General features: G+C 38.1%; 1 protein-coding gene across 4 annotated transcripts; it reads left to right on the forward strand.

Annotated features, from left to right (window-relative positions):
- Positions 1 to 27,800, forward strand: LOC129418886 (tyrosine-protein kinase CSK). Of its 4 annotated transcripts, none has more exons than XM_073853903.1 (14): positions 1 to 167; positions 16,515 to 16,558; positions 16,633 to 16,670; positions 16,829 to 16,942; positions 17,026 to 17,138; positions 17,213 to 17,432; positions 20,167 to 20,260; positions 22,680 to 22,745; positions 22,839 to 22,938; positions 23,044 to 23,132; positions 23,215 to 23,281; positions 23,360 to 23,564; positions 23,656 to 23,742; positions 26,354 to 27,800. In XM_073853903.1, the coding sequence occupies exons 3-14, from the start codon at positions 16,656 to 16,658 to the stop codon at positions 26,534 to 26,536; spliced, it is 1,353 nt and encodes a 450-aa protein (XP_073710004.1). In that variant the 5' UTR covers positions 1 to 167; positions 16,515 to 16,558; positions 16,633 to 16,655; the 3' UTR covers positions 26,537 to 27,800. The 4 variants fall into 4 exon arrangements, with proteins under 4 accessions (XP_073710004.1, XP_073710005.1, XP_073710003.1 ...); XM_073853904.1 differs by having other exon boundaries at positions 16,639 to 16,670; XM_073853902.1 differs by lacking the exon at positions 16,633 to 16,670 and having other exon boundaries at positions 16,515 to 16,594.
- The last annotated feature ends 22 nt before the right edge of the window (positions 27,801 to 27,822 follow it).

The raw sequence follows: 27,822 nt of genomic DNA on the forward strand, positions 1-27,822 counted from the left end.
AGTGAATCAGAGTGGATGAGCTAGAAACACAAACAGCGCGTGGACGTTTTTCATCTTATTTCATTTCCTCTTCACTTACAGGCCAGATTCGCGCTGTCTGGTCGAAAAACTAGAAACACTGAATGATCAGATCTAATCACGAGAGGTGTAAAGCTTACAGCTTCATGGTGAGTAAATGTGTTTGTGTGTGTGTCCAGCAGCGGTCAAACCCCTTTTCATCTCATTACTGCACACATTGCGCTGTGTTGTGTGTTTTTATGCAGATGAATGCATTCATAATTTCACACACATGCACTTTACCTGGTCTTATATTTGTGATCTTGATATGTTTGAGTATTAATGACTGCCGTGTGTGATCATGGATATTAAACACAATCTGATGTTGTTGAACTGATTTGCTTTAATATTGGGGATTAATGTTATTGCTGTGTGCTCGTGTTACCCTGCATAACATGATTGTGTTATGTTTGAGGTCAGCTTGAGGTTTTAAATTCTTTAAATTGACCTTCCTTTACAAACGTGCTAAAACATGTCAACACGCACTGATATTCAATACTATTACAATATAAAGTGTGGCTTTTGACGTATGACAGCTTATACTACACTATTTTTGGAGGCAATGACCACCACATTAAGTGACTTTGTGTATACAGTATATCACAATATAATAGAAGAATACCATGGTGTTGTATGTTGTTGTCATAATACCAAGAAGGCTGTTGGTAGCATGTAAAACTGGTTATTGTCAAGCATTGTCTCATGTTGTTTGTCAGTCTTTGGTCATCAGGTGATGATGTGGGGTTTTCAGTTGCTGTCTGATGAGGGATCTGGGATTTAAAGGTGCCAAAGAATGCATTATAATAATCTGTTAAATTGTTCTCTGATATCTACACAGAAGGTTTGTGTCTTTATTAAGTTAAAAAAATGATCCAGAGTCAGTTTTACATGTCCATTTACAACCCTTTAGAATGAAATGGTTTATTAATACCTTATTTGAAAGGGTCATGAATAATAATGTTGAGCTCTGCTCTGATTGGCTGTTTCTCCTTCAGTAGCTCTGTGTGTGTGTAAACAGATCTTATGTTTGAGTCTGTATCAGATTTTGAGGAATAATTAATTGTTTGGAGATTGTTAATGGACGTTTCTGAGGGATAAGTTTGTGTTTTTTTCAGTATGGACCTGCAAAACGTAACTGTAACGTCAATAGTAGAACTTTAGCCTAAACGCTAGCATATAGTGCTAACTCAGCAGTCACAACTTTGTTTTTATCATTGTAGCAACATGGTAATTAATTTAATGTTGGGGTGTGAATCTGGACTGTAACGTCACAGTTGGTGTTATGTTGTGATTGGTTGTTTTCCAGCGCTCTTTTGCATGCACGAGGTTTACATAAGAAGGAGGAAACAATTGTGTTTAATTTGTTATTACATGTACACAACTCTTATTATTCATCTATGCTGAGATAAATACAGTTTTAGATTCTATGGCACCTTTAAAGATGGGCAGACGGGAGCACACATGGTCACCGTCTGTCCTGTCTGTGGCCTTACGCCCTTGTGCCAAAACATCCAGCCTGGTACATACGGGTGACTTCCAGGACCTTCAGATCAATTAATAAACAAGTTTCACCTGCATGTTGTTGATAGAAATGAAGGTTTCTTCTGTGAACTGAATTTATTAGTAGTTATATCTATTTGTGTTGACACTCTTTCTGTGTTAGGATGAATGTGGTTTTCTTGAGGTGTTCAGGTGTTTGTTGTGTTCAGTCGTGCGTGTGTCCTAGCGTTTGTTCTCACAGTAAAAGTGTGTCTGTGTGCAGTGAAATGAAACACAAGCGCACATGCAAATGATCATCATGACTGTTTCCTTTTAATGTCTGTCATTAAACACAATCAGTTAACTCCATAGAATCATGTGGAAGATTTAACTAACTTCGACCTGATCAACATTACTGACTCTAGAAGATCATATAATGTAACGTCTGTCACTGGAGGTTTTCATCAGTTTTTGATCGAAGATGATTACAAAAATGTACTGTGGTGATAGCATGGAGCAGTAATGAAGTCATACGTCAGTAATGTGATGATAACATATCTTTAGATTTGACTGAATACAGTAAACATGTTATTGAGAAAATACAGCAGAAAGTGTGCACATCTGAGGCCCTGTCCACATGAACACGGGTATTTTCAAAACCACCATTTCTTTCTAAGCAGTTTGGTCTTTCGGTTACATGTAAAGACAGTAGCAGGTCACTGAAACTGAACTCGTGCCAGGGTGAAGATTTTCAGTAACTCCAGGTGAAGTCGTGGAAACTGGAGATTTTGGCTTGTGACACTGGAGTGAGTGCTGTGTGGAGATTTCCAGTTTACTACCAGAACCGGTGATCTTTCTTTTCAGACTTCTATTGGATAACGTGTCTTTATGGTTAGAGGACGTGTACACCAAGGCATTTACACCGGTGTGTGTTTTCAACTGCTTCCAATGGAAGTGCTGGCGGGTTTTTTCAGCATTGAGTGCCCACAGTTAAAAAAAAAAGTTCAACTTTGGGTGAACCACTCAGCTCGTCAATGTCACTTCTCACGTGACCGTCCAATCACAGTGGAGAAGAGGTGGGACTAATGTCACAACAATTGGGGCGGCATTGGCTCATTGGTTCATGTAGGTTGTCTACAAACCAGAAGGTTGGTGGTTCAATCCCAGCCTCCACCTGACCAAGTGTTGAGGTGTCCTTGAGCAAGACATCTAACCCCAGCTGCTCCCGACAAGCTGGATGATGCCTTGCATGGCTGACACCACCGTCTGTGTATGAATGAATGAGTGAATTTGGGGCAAAACTTCTTAAGCTCTTTGGATGTCCATGAGTCTGTTGAAAGCGCTATATAAATGCAGTCCATTTACCAACCAACCATTATTCAACAATTGATAAACAAAACGGAACTATCATAGCAACCAAAGCATTTAGCTTACTAGGATTTCCACAATGCGGAAAACATGTACAGAATTGTGGAATCAAAGCCTTAAAATTGAATTTACTGTACAACGTGGAATTTCAGGTAATTTGGCAAATTTTGGATTCAGTCATTTTTAAAACCCATTATAACTCATTAATTGGCAAATAAATTGACAGAAATGCTCAGAAATATTTTCCTTTTGTGTAATGTTTGACGTAAAGAAAGGTACGTTTGTTTCTCGCTATGCATTGCAAACAATGACAAGCGTTGGCGAGTGCAAGCAGGTGGAACACAGCACAAAAAAGGGAAAAGTTTACTTTCTTGGCTTTGCCTTTGCGCGCACAAGGTGGCTTTTTTGTAATTTTCAATAAAACTTTCATTAAATTGATGTTAAATTGTATTAGTTTAATGTTTTGAGATGATAAGATATGCTTTTTGAATCCTGAAATTTAATTTAACAATTAAAACCAGAATCCAGAAAGATAAAAACTGAAAACAACGAATTTGAGAATAAATAAAATGGAATTTGGAAAAAATAAAACTGATTTCATATGACCCTATTAGCTGAAAAAACGTTGACAAACACCCAATGTCGTTGCGCCTGGCTTTTTTAGCCGCGTTTAAACAATTTGGTGTACACGGCACTCCCCCTTAGGGTTATATCGCCACCTGTCGGTTTGATTTATAGCATGTTTTTCAAAACTCTGTCTGTTAGGGGTGTAACAATATTTTGCAGTACACACATTGCTTCTGATTCATTGATTCTGAATTGCAAGGGCGGTATTACCATATTTTCCGATCTATAAGTTGCTCCGGAGTAGTATAAGTCGCATCAATCAAAAATGTGTCATGAAGACGAAAAAACATATATAAGTCGCAATGGACCACACAGCGCATTTATTTAGAAAATTATATTAATGAAGTCCAAGTCGAAGAACAGACATTTAATCTGGAAAGACAAGTTATTCAACTAAACAATAACTCACAGAACAGCAGGCTGAATAGATGTCCGCACGTTAACGTAACATTATCAGTTATTCACACGATAAACAATAGCATACTGAATATACCTGGAAGGTTGAATAGGCTAAATAAACAGAACAAGCCAACAAGCATCAAGTTCGCAGGCTCGTCATCCCACATCACTGAATTCATTGAATTACATAAATACAGGAGCAGCATATAGCAGACTCTCAGGGCTGTTAGACGGTAATGATGTCTCTAGGGTTAATATATTTCAAAATGTATTCATACTGATTTACAAGTTATAGTCATAAGTCGCAGGACCAAAAAAAACTATTAAAAAAAAGTGTAACTTATAGTCCGGAAAATACGGTATGCACTAGTGATGCACCGAAATGAAAATTCTTGGCCGAAAACCGAAAAAAGGAAACCAAGGCCGTAAAACCGAAACACCGAAAGAAATTATTATGCCAATTATTAGTGCAATTGCATTTATGGCTATCACTGTGTACTAACTTTGTGTGACGGATAAAAAAACGTACAGTTCAGTTTTTGAGGCACAGATCAGATTATTTTTCGGATCAGCAAAAAGCAGGTGGGAAAAATCTAATAAACAATAAAGAAATTGCAAACATTTATAAAAGAGAACAAAGTTGTACATTTAATAACATCTGAAATTAGCATTAGGTACAGAAATCAAATTAAATGAATCATAACACAATAAATTAAATATATTATTATTTTTTAGAGCTATTTGTCTCTTTGTCATGGGTTGTTTGATTAACATTAATGACACAGACTTAGGTTAATCTGACTGTAATCTACATACACTTAAGACATAAACACATTTTTTATTAGAAAAAGAATACCGTGGAGATCATTTTGTTTGTATGTGCCCTGTTAATAACAGAGAGATTTTATGTTTGCTTGTTTTTTTTTAAATGTGTTTCTCTCGTATGTGCACTACCGAGGGCACTTAAACGTGTGCACATACAGAGACCGAGGGTGAATCCCAAACAGCGCAACAGTCGCTCCATATAAAAACGTTACGTTGTTTTTCATTTCTTTATTCGCCAAATGTATGTTAATGGATTACAGTATGGGACACATTAGCGCGACTCTCTCTAAAGTTTACACATCAAGACATGCTTAATCTTTGCAGACGCGTGCAAACAGCTCGACTGTGAGTGAAACCTGCTTGAGCACGAATGGGAGGGGTGGGAGACGACTGATCACCGTGAGTGAAACCCAAGCGCTAGCGCACAGATGGGAGGGGCGCGGTTGACATTCATTTTCGGTTTACATTTTCGGCTGGATTTTTTATTTCGGCCTGAAACCGATAATGCTATTTTCGGCCGAAATTTCGGTGCACCCCTAGTATGCACAACTATTTCATGTACTATGGGTATTAATAATCCTTATCAACCTAAAATCACAGTTTGAGTTATTTATAACATCCATTTGAAAAAGCAACAATGTTAATAATCATTATAAATATTCTTAATTATCATGAAAATATCTGAAAATGTTTAAAGAACAGCGATATAAATATGCATCGACATTTCCTGGAGCTGCGTGTGTAAATGGTTTTTCTCCTGCGGCCCATATTGAGTTTCTGCACGAGAGCGCCATCTGGCTTTTGGATGTAGCAACATTTCACCATAATTCATTGAGAAGCATAGCGAGCAGAACTGCACGATGTATCATCTTCTAACATCGTTTTTTTTTACTGTGTTTGTGTGGGTGAGATTCTTTTAATGAAGAAGGAAAAACATTTATAAAAATACCCATGTACGTGTGGACTAGGACTGAAAAAAACATAGTGGGCTCAAGTGCAAAACAGTTCCTCAGAATTAAATATATATGACTCATTTTGGAGGGTCATTTTGATGTTGTAGTTATGTGCCTGGCCTAAAGTTAACTAGCGGTCTGTATTTGTTTAATGGTCTAGCTTGTGGGTAAACTGACCTCTGGAACAAACAGCTTGTGGAAAATAAAAATGAAGAGTGTGTGAAGAGAGGTTTGGCAGCAGATCTGTAGTTAACACACAGTAATGTTAGCTCATTGTAATGATTAATACGTTTTAGCCATAATTTGAGCTAGGGTTGTCACCAGAGGTGTCAAGTAACGAAGTACAAATACTTCGTTACCTTACTTAAGTAGATATTTTGGGTATCTATACTTTACTTGAGTAATTATTTTTCAGACGACTTTTTACTTCTACTTCTTACATTTTCACGCAATTATCTGTACTTTCTACTCCTTACATTTTAAAAATCGCCTCGTTACTTCTTTTAATTTCGGCTTGTTTTCTTTTTTTTACATTCCGGCTTCAGCGTTAAAAACCTATCTTGATAAATTTGCATCATCCGGATGAATGCGTTGGTTGGATGAGAAGTATAAACATACACCATTCCGACACCCTATTGGTTTGTACGCAATCCCCGCCGTACGCAATCCCCGCCCCCCAGCTGACTGCAGATGATCAAAAGTTTGTTTGATAGCGCTGCAAAGATAAACATAAAAAGGAACCGCGAGAGCGATTAGAAAGCATGCGAAGCAGTTGGAGCAGTTTGCTCTCGCGATGCTTTGATATCATCCGCCATCTGTTTGTAAAGTAACAGAACGCGACATTCTGCCTTCAAATGGAAAAGGACGAAATAAAACTCGCGGATCACTTTCAGGTCAGTTCACATTCACAAGCCTGTAAATATATAGCTGGCTGCTGACACCAACTCATCTGTGTGATTTAAATAGTATAACAATGTACCAATTTAAATCATGTAACTTCAGTTGTTCAACTTAAATGACATTGTGCTGCGTTGCGTTTTGAAGCATGCCAAAGATATTGTTGTTTTGTAATAACTGCCCTAAATTTTATTTGCATTAACAAAACCTACTTAGCTAAATGCTTGAGTGTTAAATCAATCAAACACATACCCATACATACCAACTTTTGCTTTTGTTAATAGACATCAGCTGTTTCCTTAAACCTGACTTTTAATTTACTTACAAGAAAGACAGTCTTCAAAATTACTTGGATTTACACTGACATGTAAGATCAGCTTTGTCACATTAGATTAAGCTGAAGTCCATTAGCTACACTGGTACAGATGCAGAAATATAGGCTTTACAGTTTTTTTCGATTGCTAAACGACAGTGGGCACAACTGGAGCTACATGTGCAAAACACTAACTACAGTCTGCACTACCAAAAGTCACGTGAGCACAACCCTTAACACATGGCTCAAAACAGCTCAGTGCAGCCAAACACTAAACACAACCCTCACTGAGATAACACACACTGTCACTCACAACAAAAACACTAACATCAAACACCAATACACAAAATACTCACTTTTTATCTTTACAGATTGAACAATTTCAGTGACTTCATACAAAGTAATGTTTTCTTCAAAGAATGATTTATTTATTGTTTTATCACATGACTTATTATTTTATTTAGAACGTCATAATTCTTTAAGGTAAATGAAAATTAGCAGTTTGCTTGGAATAATTTGCGGAATTACAGTAATGAGAAAAAAAAGGTAGAAACTAAAAGTACATGAAAGGTAATATTTTATATATATGAAATATATATATGAAATTGGAATTTATATTTATATGAAATTGCAGTTAGCAGTGTTTGAAAGGCACAAGGCTGAAATCTTTTCTGTTTTGAATGTGTGATTCACAGTTTTGACAGCAGTGTGTTAGCATTTGAACAAAGTGCTGTAAATTCACAGTGTTGTGCAGGTTGTGGTTAAAGTCATGGGATAAGTGTGTAAAGTTTTGAAAACTGTGTTCAAGCAATGAAAAACGATCTAGAGTTTGGTCCACATGAACTGCTGCTGTGCAGACTGTAGTTAGAGTTTTGCACATGTGACTCCAGTTGTGCCCACTGACGTTTAGCAATCGAAAAAAACTGTAATATATAATTGCATATGTGTGTAATTGTAGATTGTGTTGCTGTCAAAATACAGTTATAAATGATAACAATAGCATATTTCTATCCTCACACATACTATAGTTTGTTGTTTTTTAACTAAAGAGGGCACCACTGTAAAAGTTTGGCCAGCAGCGGCCCTGCTCTGAATTTTGACTTTTTGCACCATTATAATATTTGAATATTTATATATAATGCTCAGTAGTACACATATAAGGTTCTTTAATGCAGTGGTTATGAAACCATTTTTTTTGCGGCCTCCCTTGTGTACAGTGGATTCCTTCACAGCCCCCCCCCAAAAAAAAATGTATGACATAAATCATTCTAAAAAATAAAATTTGAATTAAACAAAACATATTAAATTATACAAATGTATTGATTTTGTTTAGTAGCCTTATTGTTCTGAGGTTTAATCACACAGAATTTATAATAAAGTAATGTATTTCATGAAATATTATAAAACTGGGGCCCCTGGCACCATCTCGCGGCCCCCAGTTTGAGAACCACTGCTTTAATGTACTTGTTTGCATTGTATTAAAATGCGTTCATTTTTAATGGGCATATACCGTATGCAGTTGAAACAGATAGCCTAGTGCAGGGGTAGGCAACATGGAGTTCTGATGTCCTGCAGTGTTTAGCTCCAGGTCTAATTAAAAGCCCCTGAAAAAGTCACCTGAAACTACAGGTAGTCAAGGTTTTGTAAGGGTTGGAGCTAAAATTTGCAGGACATCGGCACTCCAGGACTGACATTGCATACCCCTGGCCCTAGTGCATCCCACATTTTTAACATTGAATTGAATTTAAATTGAATTTTTAACATTAACATTTTAATAACACTATAGTTATTATGGCCTTTAGAAACATTTTTAAGAGGAGATAGGGTAGTGCACAATAGGCCCCTGTGGTGCGGCCTAGGCTTTTTTCCGTAATGACATTTTTTTCCTTACATTACTTTTACTTTTATACTTTAAGTAGTTTTAAAACCAGTACTTTTTCACTTTTACTTGAGTAAAAAGCTTGAGTTGATACTTCAACTTCTACAAAAGTCTTTTTAAACCCTAGTATCTATACTTCTACTTGAGTAATGAATATGAGTACTTTTGACACCACTGGTTGTCACAGTGATGAAATAATCTTCTCATCACGATTGTTTGACCTCATCGTGATGATTTCAGATCACCGCAATGATTGCACATCTCTCGAAAAAACAGAAGGGGGAGCTGCAGCGTCTTTATGGCGCTCCTTTACTGACAGTGTATCTTCAGAGTCCTAAGGTTATATTGCAGGTCTGATCTCTTCATTATTCTTCAATCTGGATTTGTGACATTTAGGGTTGAAATATTCTGGGAATTTTCTAGGCTGGACATTCCATGGGAATTAATGGGAACAAATGGGAATTAATGTGAATAAACTGGGAATTGCATAGTTGTCTATAACAGGGACGTTTAATGCAGTTAAAAAATATTTTGCAGCATAATTTTTGTATGTTTGTAAAACAACAAGATTTAATGCAATATCAGTTGGTGGTCTACCCGGCACATTCTTCAGTCGCATGCATACAACACACTGCTTTACTGAAGGGCCATTGAGGACACACCCACTGCATGTACTTGCAATAATCCATAACATGCGAAAATCATTTCATCAATCCTGCACACATAATTACATAAATTAGTTTAAAACGTCCTTGTGCTGTGTGTAAGCTAGTGTGCAACAACATTATACCTGGGAAAACATTTAGGTGAGAACATTAAAAAAGTAGCGACAAAAATGAAACACTCGCGCGCACGCACACACACAGAGACACGCGCACACCCGCAAACACACACACACACACACACACACACACACACACACACACACACACACACACACGTGTATTTTATTCTGCAGTTGATATTTGCGCTAATTTGATGGAGATTTCAGTGAGAGATGTTTTGTGATGAATCTTGTATGATCTGATCTGTGATCAGTGCTCTTGAGGTCTTGCAGGTGCCTGTGGTTCAGACCTGTTGTTGTGTTGACTGTTAACTCAATATTTGCATGTTCAGTGAGGTTTTATATCCGTATGTCAGCAGACCGTGCTGTGTCTGCTCGTCAGAATCAACATATTTTTCACTCTTTACTGCTTATTTATGATAATTTGGGATAGAAATGTGAATAAGATGCAGTTAAAGCTGTGTTATTGGCTCTTGTTATTTATTGACAAACATTAGGAAGCTCTTCTTTCATTTACAACACTGATCTAAAGTCATGAAGACAGATGATTGACAGTAAGTGTTTTTTATGTTGTTTCTCTCAGATCTCTTCTTTAAACAGGTGCAGTAGATTGTAGACGTCGAGGATTTTACCCTATTTGGCAAATGTTTAGTAGATGAGCGGATGAAGGAAGGAAGGAAGTTTGTTTATGACATCACTGGACTCATAATCTCTTTATAAAGCCTCTTTAACTTCTGGCTATATCTATATATATATATATATATATATATGAAGAGACTGACTTCAGGTTCAGTGAAATCATTTGACATCATCAAGTCATTCAGTCTGCTCTCACTGTTAATATGTAGTATTTATACCTAACTTTCAAAAACACAAAATGTACTTTTTTGTATGTTTAGCATAGAGTAAATGGATGCTGTAGCGTACAATGTAGACGTATGTGCAACATTTAATCATAGCATTATTAAGTTTTTACAGCTACAAAACGTAAAACATTTACAAAGCTTTCATACTACAAAGATGCTGTATCATTTCCCAAACCATTTTATTGATAATGTTACCACCATAACCCACTACAAACCTTACCCTAAACCCAAACACTTTTATACCAAAAAAATAAATAAATAATATATACCTTTTTATATTATGCAACGTAATGGACAGAAATGGGTAGGACATTTTTGGTTAGGTATGCACAGAAAGTAAAATTCTTGGCCGAATAACGAAAAACATCCGCCGAATGCCGAGAATACTAGGGCTGGGTATAGTGATGGGCGATATGGCCTAAAATCCATGTGGCGATATGCATTGCTGCCTCTTGTGATAGCGATATGTACATCTTAACACTTTTACATCGGGTCACTTATCTGATCAGATAGATATCTGACTTGTTAAAACTGTTTTATTTACATTCGATCACATAAATGAGTCCTGGCTAAACAGATATGAATCTCATCTTCTATTCACGCACACAATGTAAAATAAAACCTATTCATTATTCTGCCTTAAGAAACTTACAACAAGGCTTATATAGCACTTTATGTTGAGCAACGGACACCCGCCTGCGTGCACGGTCAAGCGCGAGCAAAGGGAAAGAGAGAGAGACGGCGACAGGAGATGACAGAGAAAAAAGATGTCTAACAAAGAGCTTATTGTTAATAAAGTTTTTATTTCTGGTTTAGTATAAGCGCATTTGTCATTGTATTGGTTTTAGGAAGTTTTTATTACATACTGCTGACACTCTTTTCGTTGTTCTGTGACATGAGATGAAGAGCTAAAATCTCTCGTTCTATGTGGTTGTGCATTCAGCAGATAACCAGAACCACTGCTGTGTCTTTCTCATACACTGACTGCATGCTGTTCAGGATGTCTTGATTATAAATGATAAATGTAACTTGTAGTGTAGTGTTGTATGTTTTCACGTCTTTCTCTGTCACTTCATAATAATAAAGAATGTGTGTAATGATCTGACGAGTGTTGCTTTTTCAAATGCATATTATAAACGACTCAAACTAACAGGGATTTCAGAAAGATAAGGACTTACTGAACAAAAGCCGTAGTACTTGAAATAGCTGTGATTATTATCGTATGTGCGACTTAAGAATAGTAATCAGCCACGCATTATTTAGAGGCTTTTAAAATAACTCCGTTGTTGTTTTCTAGTTTTCGTTTTTCAAACGTGTGCCGTCGAACTGTTGTATAAAAGCAATATCGCTCTCGGAGTCGTGTGATATAGCTCTATATCATCACGGCTGTGATTGCCTACGGCACTCGTGCCTCTGGCCTAATCACAGCCGTGATGATATAGAGCTATATCACACTCCTACTCGAGCGATATTGCTTTTATACAACAGTTCGACGGCACACGTTTGAAAAACGAAAACTAGAAAACAACAACGGAGTTATTTTAAAAGCCTCTTTGTGTGAGAACTACTTCTTCCGCCACGGATTTGAGGGCGTCCAGAATGACAGGTAACACTTTCGGCTGCTTTGAAGCTCATACAACTCAATGGACGGAAAAGCCGTTTCTTTATATTACTGTTTCTTGGTCACAAAGTGTAGTTTTAAGATTAGTTCAGTCGAGAATGTATATGTATTATATTTAAATCTGCAGTCGATTAGTAAAGATAGCACCTGTTTGAATGTTTGCTTAGTGAGATTCGGTACGTATGAGAACCAAAGCATGAGCGGACGTCAGTGTTCACTCGCCCCGCTGACCACCGCCCTCTCTGGGCTACATCTCTGAAAGAGATACCCTGGCTCTCATGTTGGCCTTGTTTGTTTATGATCGTCAAAATGAGATCAAATCAGCAGTATTTGGTGTCATGATCAAACTATTACTTGTTTTCTTATTCATATTTAGTGTCTTTTGTGTTGTTATTGTTTTGGCGCGAGGTAAAAGTTAATAAAACTACTTGTATAACGTTACTATTGCTTTCTCATTTATTCTTAACGTGATACGAGCACTCGATTATTATTATTAAACTTTGTTCTTGTCAGTACTATATAAAACTGTTTTTTTATAAGTGTCAGAGAGATGTTTTTGCATGCTGCTTATAAATATACCAGTGGCGATATCTCATAACATGTTTTAATAGTCACGTCACGATAAAGTAAATGATCAATGTCCACATTTAAAAGCTGCGGTGCTTACCTGCAGTTCCACAGTGTTTTCGCGTTCTGATAAGAGATATAGCTCCAGAAAAAAACGAGTGTTTATATTCCTCTTTCCAAGTGTTAATAATCCACACGATGTGACAAGACATTTCTCCCATTAACTGTAACGTAACATCCAAGAGCGCTGATCTTTGACGGAATAACTTCTGATTGGGGATTCACAGACTGATTTATGAGCTAGTAAACTAATGAGACACACACACGGAGAGTGATTCAAACAGCGCGTCTGTGTTTTTCCATTCAGAGATGAGCCTGCTTAGGACCTCCATTCACTAGGTGGCGGAATAATACGAAAGGTGAAGCGGTTACAGTGCTGTTATCAGCACAATATCGTATAGCTCTTAGCCAGTCAGATTCGAGAACCAGAAAGAACTGTTGTATAGTAGTGTATATCGACATTTTTCTGTGCACCCCTAAAAATCATGTTCTGTTAGAAATAAAAAAGCATAACAGACAGACAAGTGTAATCACAATAATTATGAATAAACAGCTGGTTTAATTAAGTGCTTGAGTTAATGTGCGCAGGTAATTCTCGCAGAACTCGCCAGTTCCAAGCAGTGCAACCGGCTACTCCTCCATAAAGCGCTGCTTGAATGATGGGTTTATTATTTTTCTTGATAAAAAATACAACAAAGCTATCTCGCTTATATTAAACATCATATATGTGCATTTTAACAAAAACGAGTAAGCACGCGGCTTCTGCTATCGTCTGGTCATTCAGCTCGCCTCGCAAACTCGCAAAAAAAAGACAGAAATAAATGAAATCTGACACCTGCTGCTTTGTGACGTGACTCGCGTTCAGCTCCGCTGTGAATTCATGCAGCAGACACATTCAGTTATAAGTGTTTGCTCTCTCTAACGAAGCTAAATGATTTAATTACAAGAAAATATCAAAACGACGGTGAAAGACGGTGTCGGGGTGGGCAAGTGATCTAACCGGTGGGAGGCTGAAGCACCGGCAATCACCGTTTCACCGACTATCGCGGCAAACCCAGCCAACACCCGGGCATCATAGAGAGGCGGCCGCAGAGCCTGCGAGTACCTTCGCCCAGCCTACCATCCCCGCGAACGCAAAAGTCAGAGACATACTTAAGCTGCTCTGTCCTTACCACTGCGTTTTATTTCTATAAATTAATTTTGTTTTACATGTGGTCCAACCAGTTATTAAAGGTGTTAAAAATTAATAACTACCCCTTTCTCGTGTGTCTGTATCTCTGGGTTGCCTTGCGCATAATATGGTTAACCGAGTATTAACCGCTAAGGGTGTCAGTTAACGATTAATTAAAAACTTGAAAACGTGCAGCCCTACATTTAACACTTTTTGTAACATCATTTAAAAAATTAGTCCTAAAAAATCTCATTACCGCAACAGTCAGAAAACATCAACACTGACATATTTTCAAAATGACATGACAAACCTGAAAGAACATAATTTGGAGATTCTGCACATGCATTTAAAATCAAAGTATTATGCTTCTATTAATTAAATTAACATTTAATAAGCATCTGTTGCGGTAATGATAATCAAAATGTCGTGTAAGCATTCTGACAAGACAATATTTCAAATTAACTGTAAAAAAATGATCTTACCTGGTAGCCATCTTGAAGTAACTGGTCCATGTGCTTGGTCACTCAAAATCAAACTTTATTAAAATTCTGTATGTGTGCTTAAACTGTTCTCAAAAAGTGTTGCGGAGGATGAGAACATCAGGCATGGACACATCATTTTCCTAATTTTCATTCATTATTATTATTATTATACATGAATATTCAGTAAATATTTTTTCTGTCATCTAAAGTAGTCTAGCAAAACATCCATTTATTTTTTTCTTAATATTTTTGTGTTAATTTGATTAAATTACAACATAACGCATGTTCAAACACAGCCAGACACATTGCGGTAATGAGAATTTCAGCAGAAAATGAGATAAAATTTACAATTATAAATTCTTATGTTGAAATCACACATTGTGCAAGGTAGAACACAGTATTGTGTTAATTCTGATGCTTTTTAATGTTACTATTAGGGATGTAACGATTCAATCACGATTCAATCGCGGTCCTCATTAAAAATGCCTGTCTGAAATCGATTCTGAATCGCAAGGCTGCGATTCTTTGTTTTATGCACAGCTTGTGCCTGTATTACGGCATTTGGTCAGTAGGAAGTCCTTATCAATCTAAAATCATTATGAGTCGGAGTCGTTTATAACGTGCATTTAAAAAAGCAACACTCGTTAAACAAAATAATTTTAAATATTCTTTATTATCATGAAAATACCTGAAACAATTTGAAGAACAGCGTATAAATATTCATGTGTAGACATTTCCTGGAATAGCGTTTGTAATGCTACTTCTTGTGTGGCACAAAGGGAGTTTCTGCACGGGAGCGCCCTCTGGCGTTCGGATGTGCCGGGATTTCACCGTAATTCATTCAAATTAATTCATTGAAAAAACGCGGATTTGCACGATGAATCGTTACACCCCTAGTTACTATATTACACATTTTAAAGCTAAAATCATTAGTGCCGTGGTGTTTCAATGGTTTCGTGAGAATCACCCTACCGTACACTTCTTTATAGAGGAATGGGATAACTTATTTTAAGACCCGGTTGTGGATATTTTATTGATTCAGTTGTGTTTGACGGTAAAACAATGAGCAATTATAATGCATGGATGCTTTTTAATTATAATATCAGTCAATAATAATTTAAAGCTGTGTGATTGGATTTTGTGGAAATTATGGCTAATAGCTAAGCGGTTTGGACTGCAACACCATAAAAACATCAGGTGAACATGACATCAGATAGACATTATACTGAAGCGCACAAGATAGGAGATGTAGTCCACATCATGTTAGATATACCAATCAGAATGTTTTTATTTTCACACAAAAAAAGATATTTTGAGCAATATTTGTGACCAATCAGTTTAAGAACATCATTGACTTCCATTGTATTTTTCCTACTATGAAAGTCAATGGTGCTCCATAAACTGATTGGTCACAAATGTCGTCCCTTGTGTTCAGCAGAGTAAAGACATGTATTACTCCAGTGAATGTTATCTGATCGTGTAAGACGTCAACTCTTATCAAATAGTTCACTATTTATTATTTTACTGTACGTTTACAATACAGTATTCCAGTAACACACACACACTTATATACTCTCACAAACACGTACACACACACACACACATTTCTATAGACGCAATGCATTTTCTACTGTATATTGTATATTTTTCTAAACTGTTATATTCTATTCCCCTTACCTACCTCAGTCCCTAACCCCAATGTCACAAAATCCTGTTGCCAGTATTTAATCGATGAAAAACTAACATTTTAGTATGTTAGTATGTAGTATGTTAGTTGTTTCTATCACTTTCTATGTCCCCGTAAACATGGCTATAGCATAGTAAACGTGTCATTATAAACACTTCATCCCGTTAAACCGCATATGCCAACCCACAAACACACACACACACACACACACACACACACACACACACACACACACACACACTTCCTCCTCAGTAGTCTAATGGAAAATCTCTGTCAGTTTTGCCCTCTGTGGGATTTTTGGTCAGTTTTTCACTTCCTGTTCTTGATGATTTGAGAAGCGTCATCTGTCTGTCACAGTCTGTCTAATGATTTGTTTTTCTTTACATTGTTGTATTTAATGTTGTGTTGTGTTTAGCTGTACACAAACACACACAGAGAATATGATGTAACTGTATGATGTGTGTGTTTTATCTCTACAGCTCTGATGGTGTTCATCAGTGTAACGCACTTATAGAGGAGACCAACACACACACACACACTCAACATGTCTGCTCTACAGGTAAACGCACGCACACACACACACACACACACACACACACACACACACACACACACTCAACATGTCTGCTCTACAGGTAAACACACACACAAACACACACACACACACACATGTCTGCTCTACAGGTAAACACACACACACACACTATCAGCTCATATGTGTGTGAAGAACATTCAGATGATGATGATGATGATGTCAGTCAAGATGAAGAACTGCTTTATTTTACTGCTGCAGGCAACATGGCCGGCCGGCACCGAGTGTGTGGCTCGATATACATTCAAAGGCAGTACAGAGCAAGATCTTCCCTTCAACAGAGGAGACTTACTAACCATCATCTGTGTAACTAAGGTAAGAGGAGGGCTTAGGTGATGATGTCATTTAACATTTTTCAGAAGGATTACATGAAACATTCTGATTATTTATTTATTCAGGACCCAAACTGGTACAAAGCAAAGAATACACTGGGCAGAGAGGGGACGATCCCAGCCAACTACGTCCAGAAGAGAGAAGGAGTTAAATCTGGAGGCAAACTGAGTCTGATGCCGTGAGTAAACGTCTGATCGCTTTAAACTTCTGCTCCACAGATCTGATTTCTGAGCGTATGTCTTTCTATCTCAGATGGTTTCACGGTAAGATCACACGAGATCAGGCGGAGCGGCTGTTGTATCCGCCCGAGACCGGACTGTTTCTGGTGCGTGAGAGTACAAACTACCCCGGTGACTACACGCTGTGTGTGAGCTGTGAGGGGAAAGTTGAACATTACCGCATCATCTATCACAGCGGAAAACTCACCATCGATGAGGAGATTTATTTTGACAACCTCATGCAGCTGGTGGAGGTGCGTTTGTGTGCGCTCGCTGTTCCTCACGTTCACTCCTGTTCATCTTTATTTTCTCATTCTGTTCTCACTGCGTGTCACAACAAGATACTCGTGAATCAATGTCATGATGCTCTCTGTAAACATGAGCAGACCTGTGTGTGTGTGTGTGTGTGTGTGTGTGTGTGTGTGTGTGTGTGTGTGTGTGTGTGTGTGTGTGTGTGTGTGTGTGTGTGTGTGTGTGTGTGTGTCTGTCTGTCTGTCTGTCTGTCTGTCTGTCTGTCTGTCTGTCTGTCTGTCTGTCTCCCTGTCTGTCTCCCTGTCTGTCTGCATACACAACATTCAAAACACTGAATGCATGTAGAAGGTTGTTAGTTTTGACGTGTTCGTTGTCCGCAGCTTCTCATGCTGTTCTTGTGTTGATCTTCTGAAAGTTTTTCTGCCACCTAGTGGCCCAAATAAATCACTCATCAGAAAATCTTGCTAAATTTAGTTGCTAGGGTGTACTGAGTGGTTGCTAGGGTGTACTGAGTGGTTGCTAGGGTGTACTGAGTGGTTGCTAGGGTGTACTGACTGGTTGCTAGGGTGTACTGAGTGGTTGCTAGGGTGTACTGACTGGTTGCTAGGGTGGACCACGCTCAGATTTGTGTGATATTCTGCTGTCTAGGTGTAAGTTTATAGTCAGATGAGTGACATCACACCTCATGAGAGTCACATGACCACAGGGTCTCACAGCATGCAGAAGTTTATTTTTAGGCTTGGAGGTTTAGATGAGTATGTTTGCAGTGTGAGCTGCTGATTTTAGATAAATAACCGTTCTCGCTGTGATGGTCATGTGATGTAACAAAGATTAAACACTTATGCAAATCATAGATGTGTCACAATTCTCCAAATCCTCGATTCGATTACATTTTCAATTCTAAGGTCACGGTTCAGTTCTGCTATGCCATTTTTAGAGTAGACTTTTATGAAATATAATATCTGACCTTGAACCCGGAGATGCCCTGCCATGTTAGTCATGCTGCCAGTGTACAAATATGGTAGACGCACATACCTGATAAAACAAAACTTCCTTTTCAGATGAACATTCCTGTCAGTACTTTGCACCTTAAAAACATGCTTTTATTACCGTCAGACGAGATTGTGAGACCCTAATAAGTCATGTTTAAATGCTGTTTTCATAACTCTTAAGCAACTGAAATAAGTTGTTGTGAAACTTAAACAGTTCTCAGTTTAGAGAAACGACCAATCTTGTCACAGATGCCGTTCTGCTTTGGACGCGTGTGTTCTGATTGAGTTCAGCTGAAGGCGTTTGCTGTTTTTTTTACCATGTAAAGAGCATCTTTCGTGGTGTCTCCTGCATCTGCCATGCCATCTTTTAACTGGCTGTAGCTAGCCTAGTTAGAGGAGGTTGACTTGCAGCATTAAACTCGTGTTTTTTCCCACTTGGCAGCCGACCGGACATGAAATAGGGGCGTGGCAGCATCAACGATCCCATTTTTTAATTCGAAGTTCGAGGTTGTGACTTAATTTTGATTAGGGATGGGACGGTATAAACATTTCATATCATGATTATAGTGGCAAAAGTTATCACGGTTATCAATATTATCATGGTTTTGTTCAAATGAGATGGAAATCACAATTTAATATTTCATGTCCCTGAAATTATTTCTGTGGTAAAAAAAATAAATAAATCTGTCTAATAAGTTTACAGTGAACGAATACAATGCATTATCCTTTAAATGCCTTATTGTGCAAAAAATTATGTTTCATGTGTACGCCTGCGTCAAACTGATTCTGGCTGGACAGGATTTAACGCGAGTTTTCAAAATCACGTTAATTAAAATCACGGTAATCCAACATGGTTTTAATGATAATTAAATTTTAAACGATAATACTTACCGTCATCTCCTTTGATATACTCATGCTTTATAGGCGGTTTCAGCAGTAACAACATAAACAAGTGGCTTTCGTGGTCAACGTGTAACTTCCGGTTAATGCCGCTATGAATAAATAACAACAACGTCCTTTTAAAGTAGTTTATTTATATAACAAGCAAAATAAACAACACATAGATTTGAATAACCACATATCTTAAAATAACCACCAGAGCAATGTTTGTGATAAAAGTGTTATAAGAGGAATAATTGACTCCGGTCCCTTAAATTATTTGAAAATAACGCACACCCGCGTCATGCCGCATTACCAGCTTTGGTGTGCATTATTTTCAAATAATTCAACAGTGTTCAAATGAAATAAATCTGTTATTTCAGTTAAACTTGTCATAGTGATATTAAAATTGCAATGCATCGACAGACCTGGTACTACTTCATAGACTTGCATTGACTGAAAAATAATGCACAGAAAAATAGAGCACATCCCTGTGGTATACTGCAGATTAATGTTATTTGTGTATGTGTTTAAACCAGCATTACATCCCATCTGGGATCAGATTGTTTTGTTCAGTGACATTAGTGAGTGATACGCTCACAGTCACATCATTCTCTCATATCTCATTTCTATCCCAGCATGCATTTGGTCTCTTGGGTTGTCATCTTTGACTCTTACTGTGGCCTTTATTTTCTTCTCATGATATTTCAGCTTCATTTTTCCCATGTTCATACAGGAAATGGTCAGACTTTGTGTAGAGAGTGTATATTAACTTTAGTGTGTGTGTGTGTGTGTGTGTGTGTGTGTGTGTGTGTGTGTGTGTGTGTGTGTGTGTGTGTGTGTGTGCGTATGTGTGTGTTCTCAGCACTACACTAAAGATGCAGACGGTCTGTGCACACGACTGATCAAACCCAAACTGATGGAGGGAACTGTGGCGGCACAGGATGAGTTTCTGAGGAGTGAGTAACGTGACGTCTGTGTGCTCTTATAAATCCTCTACTGGATCATTCAACAATCGACATTTAGTCATAAAGATCCTATGATGTTAATTCTGTAAAGTATATCAATGAATTATAAACTCAAAAGCTGTGAGGCAACAGACGACAGTTTGGGTTGTACAAAGACAGAGGGGAAACTGATGGTGAGTTAGGTTAGGGTTAGTGATGTGTTTAGATTAACAGTAGCTGCTTTTCCTTTGCAGATTTGTGCAAAACTTTAGCTTCTTTTTAAATGTTGACAAAAGACTATTGCAAAATGACGCCATTTCCATTAACCAATGATATTCAAAAGTTTTTCCTCTGCTGAAAAGTCATTTCAAACATCACGTCGACTGATGTTGTAGGTTTACTAATATCACATTCACCACACTAGGCATTATTTTTTAACCTAAGAGTATTATCCAAACATTAATGACAAGGAAAGCCCCTTACACTTACGAGCGGCATTGTATGAGGTGTTTCTTGAAGTTAATAGTAGATTATTTTAAATCAGAAGAGATGTAAGAGTGTTATCCAAACATTATTGATAAGGAAAGCGTCTTATACTTTGGAACAGACACGTATTGAGGTGTTTCTGTGAGGTTTTAGTTCATACTGCATCATTTTCAAATAATAATTATATGACTTACTTGCATCAGGTGACCTGAAAAAATGAATAAACTGTTTCCATTGCGCCTCTCTTGAATTGCCAGAAAAACCACCTCAAGTGTAAAAACTTTTTTGCTATATACAGTGAGGAAAATAAGTATTTGAACACCCTGCTATTTTTCAAGTTCTCCCACTTAGAAATCATGGAGGGGTCTGAAATTATCATCGTAGGTGCATGTCCACTGTGAGAGACATAATCTAAAAAAAATCACAATGTATGATATTTCAACTATTTATTTGTATGTTACAGCTGCAAATAAGTATTTGAACACCTGTCTATCATCTAGAATTCTGACCCTCAAAGACCTGTTAGTCTGCCTTTAAAATGTCCACCTCCACTCCATTTATTATCCTAAATTAGATGCACCTGTTTGAGGTTGTTAGCTGAATAAAGACACCTGTCCACCCCATACAATCAGTAAGAATCCAACTACTAACATGGCCAAGACCAAAGAGCTCTCCAAAGACACTAGAGACAAAATTGTACACCTCCACAAGGCTGGAAAGGGCTACGGGGAAATTGTCAAGCAGCTTGGTGAAAAAAGGTCCACTGTTGGAGCAATCATTAGAAAATGATAGAAGCTAAACGTGACTGTCAATCTCCCTCGGACTGGAGCTCCATGAAAGATCTCACCTCGTGGGGTCTCAATGATCCTAAGAAAGGTGAGAGATCAGCCCAGAACTACACGGGAGGAGGTGGTCAATGACCTAAAAAGAGCTGGGACCACCTTTTCCAAGGTTACTGTTGGTAATACATTAAGACGTCATGGTTTCAAATCATGCATGCCACGAAAGGTTCCCCTGCTTAAACCAGCACATGTCCAGGTCCGTCTTAAGTTTGCCAATGACCATTTGGATGATCCAGAGGAGTCATGGGAGAAAGTCATGTGGTCAAATGAGACCAAAATAGAACTTTTTGGTCATAATTCCACTAAACGTGTTTGGAGAAAGAAGAATGATGAGTACCATCCCAAGAACACCATCCCTACTGTGTGTGAAGCATGGGGGTGGTAGCATCATGCTTTGGGGGTGTTTTCTGCACACGGGAAAGGGCAACTGCACTGTATTAAGGAGAGGATGACCGGGGCCATGTATTGCGAGATTTTGAGGAACAACCTCCTTCCCTCAGTTAGAGCATTGAAGATGGGTCGAGGCTGGGTCTTCCAACATGACAATGACCTGAAAACACACAGCCAGGAGTGTCTCTGTAAGAAGCATATCAAGGTCTCCAGACCTAAAGCCAGAGAGTCTTTGGAAGGATCTCAAACTCCGTGTTTCTCAGCGACAGGCCAGAAACCTGACTGATCTAAAGAAGATCTGTGTGGAGGAGTGGGCCAAAATCCCTCCTGCAGTGTGTGCAAACCTGGTGAAAAACTACAAGAAACATTTGACCTCTGTAATTGCAAACAAAGGGTACTGTACCAAATATTAACATTGATTTTCTTCTATCATACAAATAAATAGTTAAAAAAAAACATACATTGTTATTTCTGGATTTTTTTAGATTATGTCTCTCAATGTGGATATGCACTTACGATGACAATTTCAGACCCCTCAATGATTTCTAGGAGAACTTGCAAAATAGCAGAGTGTTCAAATACTTATTTTCTTCATTGTATATGAGTAGCGAAATTTTCCATCAGTATTTTCAATATTGGCAATGCAAATTTGCACAATTTAAAGGGTCATTGAAACGCAGCTAATGATGATGATCTGTGGTTTGTGTCTGTAGGTGGGTGGGCTCTGAACTGGAAAGATCTGAAACTTCTGCAGACTCTCGGCAAAGGAGAATTTGGAGGTACGTGAGGGTCAGAGGTCACTGATCTCAGATGTTCGGTCAATAATGATGAATATTCACAAACTTTGTGAATTGTTGTGTGTGTTTGTTTAGATGTAAAGTTTGGAGAGTACCGCGGTACAAAAGTGGCTGTAAAGTGTATCAAACATGACGCCACGGCTCAGGCGTTTCTTGCTGAAGCTTCAGTCATGACGTGAGTCTTTATCACCAATAAATCATCACATTATACTTTACTGTATATTTAACTTTCTGTATGTATGTGTGTGTGTGTGTGTGCGTGTTTGTTTGTTGTCTGCAGTCAGCTGAGACACAATAACCTGGTGCAGTTATTAGGGGTGATTGTGGAAGAGAGGGGCAGTTTGTTCATTGTCACCGAGTACATGGAAAAGGGCAGATTGACTTTTCTGTTCTTTAAATGTAATCCTAAATGTTGATTATAAAGTTTGATCTGAGTGATCTTGTGGGTAACAGGGCAGTCTGGTGGATTACCTGCGCTCACGGGGTCGAACAGTACTCGGGGGCGAGTGTCTCTTTAATTTCTCTGTGTGAGTAAAGTCACGTGAAACACATTGATTCTGTGTAGTGTTTAGTTTTGATCTTCTGTGATCTTCGTGTTTCTCTGTTGACGTATGTGATGCCATGGAGTATTTGGAGACCAATAACTTCGTACACAGAGATTTGGCGGCTCGTAACGTCCTGGTGTCCAATGAAAACATTGCCAAAGTGAGCGACTTCGGTTTGACCAAAGAGGCTTCATCCACCCAAGACACGGGCAAACTTCCCATTAAATGGACTTCACCAGAGGCTCTGCGTGAGAAAGTAGATGATCATTAACTAGATTAATCTCTCACTGTTAACACATTGTGATTCTTCAGTCGGATCTGATGTTCGTGTCATTTGTTTTTGGCAGAGGTTTTCCACTAAATCAGATGTTTGGAGTTATGGAATTCTTCTTTGGGAGATTTACTCTTTCGGACGAGTGCCGTACCCCAGAATTGTGAGGATTTTCTTGTATTTCTTGTATGTCAGAATAAAGTTTTTATGTTTGCAGAATGATGTTTGAGCTGGAAACGTCTGCAGCGTGACGCACATTTAGGGCCAGATTTACTGCTTGCAGCAGTGCAAAAATAATTTGATCATAAACTAACAAATGTCAGGATTTACTAAAGACGTGCAGTGTGGATAATTAGCACTGAAAAGGTGTGTTCTAGTTATTTACAGGACTGACCGTATTGCATTTCTAGGGTTTTCCCTTTTGACGAAAATTTTATGGGAGGAGATTATTTAAATGATTCACAATTTACTTATGATTGCGCCATTATTTAACGCCGAAAACAGCATGTCTTTAATTACTTTTCTCTTGAAATGGCTGCAATTGTAGCTGATAAGGAGAGGCATCAGAGAGCATGTGGTACAATGCAGGGCATGTTTTAAACATATAACAGTTTATTTGTAATGCTAGAGGAACATATTCAAAAATATTGTTTGCTAAGCAATCTTATTTTTTATTTGCTGAAGTAAATAAAAGAGGAATCACTAGGAGAAGTCACACAATAGCAGGTGTTTAAAAACCTCTTGTTAAACCTTCATTGTTTTGTCCTCCAGTTCTTTTCAGTGTCCTATGTTTTCGTTAGCTAAATTTTCAGCTGTGGTGCTGAACTCAAGCTCATCAGGTGTTAGTAGATCACTCGGACCTCATCAGCTCTGATTATTTGTGACCCTAAACTAATTTGCGCTGCTCTTAGGCTATGTCCACACGAAGCTGGTGCATTCCCTATCCGATCATTTTTTTTTCTTGCTCTAAAAAAATAATCCGTAAACACGAAACCACTGAAACCGACTGAAAGCGGCGCTGTAATTCTGCCACAGATATACACTATACACGAAGAAGAAGACTTTGAGCATGCGCATAACCAACATATGGTGTTGTCCATTATTGCTTGTTGGTCACCACAATTGCACAGAAGCAATATAGGTTTTGCTGTAATAAAGCTAGTAGGCTTTAGTAGCTTCTGTAGCACGAACACAATCACGTAGTCCGCCGTTATTGTTGTTGCTGTTACGTGTGACGCTTCCGACACGTGATGTGATGACGTTTTCGCTTTACAAAATATACGGATTGGCTGTACAGACGAAACCACAAGGGTGTCGGTTTCAGATTTATCCACTTTAGAACCCGGTTTCAAAAAATAGCGGATTCAGTCTCCCAAAACGGCGGATCCGTGTGGATGAAACGCAAATACGATAACAAATTTATACGTATACGGTGATACGCGTCTCCGTGTGGACAGCCCCTTAGTAGATTGTGTTGGTCATTATGGAAATCAGCTGGTGCGTCTGTGTTATATCTCGTGCCTTTTTAATAAATAACCCGCAAATATTAACACTCCATCAGCATTTTTTGGAATTGCGCTCTCATGCTAGGGTTGCAAAAGGGTGGAAAGTTTCTGGAAACTTTCAATGGGAATCTGGGGAATTTTGGAAATATTCCAAATTGGAAAATGTATGGGAATTATTTGGAAATGAATATAAACTATATCATATACAAACATAAATAAACATTTTGTTTGGTCATGCATGCAAGGTAATAAAAATTTTAAAGAATCTGATACTTACACTCATCAAGCCAGGGATTTATTTAATCAAAAACCCTTTAGAAATATTTATAATATGAACACACAGCACAAGGAATTTTAAACAAATTACTTGAATGCATCAGAGATGGACATTTTGACGTTATTTTGTGTGCAGGATTTAAGAAATGATCCGTGCATGTTGTGAATGAATGCAAGTACATGTAGGGGGTGTGCCCTTAATGGCCCTTCAGTAAGCAGTGTGCTGATGTGTATGTGACTGATGAATGTGCAGGCTAGCCATTCAACTGAAATTGCATTAAAGGCGGAGTCCATGATTTTTGAAAGCCAATGTTTATATTTGAAATCACCTAAACAAACACGCCCCTGCCCCAATAGAATCTGGACCTTCTGTTGATAGACCCGCCCCACACATACGCAACCCGGCATTTGATTTGATTTTATTGGCTATAAGTGTGTTTTGGTAGTCGGCCCGTCTCCTTTTCCAACGCGTTTTTCAAACATCGTGGACTCCGCCTTTAAATCTTGTTGTTTTAAACAAAATTATGCTGCAAGATTAAATTTTTTTTTACAAATTCCCATATATTTCATGTTAATTCCCATAAATTCCTGTTAATTCCCATATATTCTTGTTAATATATGGGATATATTCCCGTTAATTCCCATATATTACCGTTAATTTCCATATATTCCTGTTAATTCACATATATTCACATTCATTCATATGGAAAGTTTTCATCTTTGAAAATTCCCAGAATTTTGCAACCCTATCTAATGCTAATTGGCCCGTGTAGTAAATCTAGTCCTTAATGTTGAATAAATGATTGGTGTAGCTTTAGGAGTACAGATGTGAAACAGTTATTGGAAATATCTTGACCAACCCGCATGACAGGAACGGTGACAGGGAGAAACATCTTTGTACGGTATTTTTGGTGATGCAGCTGTAGATGTTATTGAATGTTTGTCCAGTAGATGTCAGTCAGAGGCAGCTCCTCTCTTTATTTGTGTTTTCAGCCGCTGAAGGAAGTTGTGCCGCGGGTGGAGAGAGGTTATAAGATGGATCCTCCCGACGGTTGTCCGGCCGCTGTATATGATCTGATGAAGCAGTGTTGGACGCTGGATCCCGTCGGTCGACCCTCCTTTCATATGCTGCGGGAGAAACTGCAGCACATCAGAGCCAAAGAGTTACATCTGTGAACCCACCGGAGAGAAAAGAGGATGAGAGGAACTCTTGTGTCACAAAACATTTGAACTGGGACTCTGTGTCCTTCTGTGTGTGTGTGTTTGCTGGGACGTGGACACAATCTCATCATTATTAATATGAGAAGAGAAACACGTGTGTGTGCATGTGTCAGTATTTCCTCCTCTTTATTCACTGGATTCTTCTCATAGCATCAGTGAGGACTGCCGGTCTTTTCCTCCTGTGTTTTTCTTTAGTTTTTTGCTCAAGTCATTCTAATGAAAACATGCAGCTCATATTTTACCCCAAAATTCAAATCATTTTTTATAAGATGCTTTTTTTTTAAAACATGAATAAATTTTGTATTATGATTCATGTCAGATAATCATATTTTTTACTCTGTCTATGTCTATCCTGTGATGCATGTGGATGTTTTTCTGTAAATATCATAGACACTTCATACAGCTTAATGTTTTGAGAGACTGCACAACACATACAGGACCATGATGTATAAATACTTCAGTTTAAATACTGTATAATGATTTGTGTTATATGTGATAAGGATGATGTTTCTGGCATTATATGTCATGAGAATATTTCTTTGCCATGTAAATAATCCTACAGTCCGAAGCATTGAAGTGGTGCTAGAATGGGCTCTGTTTTCTTTATGATTCATTTATTTTGGGGGTGAAATCTGAGCCATGCATGTTTCACATATACACATCTCTATATTGTGTGTCAGGATGCGTGCGGGTGCTCAATGTCAAAGTGCCTGTTGGAGATGTCATGTACTGCCTGTTTGTCTTACATCACCTCTGCCATGTGGTCAGTTTTTATCTCAAAACTTGTATTTGTTGATTTGTCATTTACATTGAGACAGAATGTGTGTTCACTAGAGTCACAAAGTCTTCAAGTGAGAAAACATTCACATACAATCATGCACAGGTACACATAAACAACACGGTTGTACGTGCACACACACACTCATACACACACTATTGTGCACACTCATAAACAGGTACACACACACACACAATCATACACAGGTACACACAAACACACTCCAGTAATGAAGAGGGTTCAGTCTGAGAACTCTTTAGCTGTTTTTATATTTAAAGAAGTGAAATAATGAAGAGATTTCTGATGGATCAGAGTCTTTCGGGCTCTTCTGTGTTCGGTTCAGAGAGACTCTGGAGTGATGTCAGTGATTTCAATCTTCATTGTTTTAATATTCTGCCATGATTATAAATAATAAAACATTCCAACTGATGAGCACTAAAAGGGGGTGGAGTCAGTGATGATG

This window comes from Misgurnus anguillicaudatus, chromosome 15 (genome assembly GCF_027580225.2).
Source record: "Misgurnus anguillicaudatus chromosome 15, ASM2758022v2, whole genome shotgun sequence".
NCBI lineage: Eukaryota > Metazoa > Chordata > Actinopteri > Cypriniformes > Cobitidae > Misgurnus > Misgurnus anguillicaudatus.

Excerpts from the sequence above, each read along its gene's own strand:
- LOC129418886 (XM_073853902.1), top strand. Across the intron at positions 16,943-17,025 it reads CCATCATCTGTGTAACTAAG|GACCCAAACTGGTACAAAGC; the intron begins GTAAGAGGAGGG and ends TTATTTATTCAG. Across the intron at positions 20,261-22,679 it reads ACAGGATGAGTTTCTGAGGA|GTGGGTGGGCTCTGAACTGG; the intron begins GTGAGTAACGTG and ends TTGTGTCTGTAG.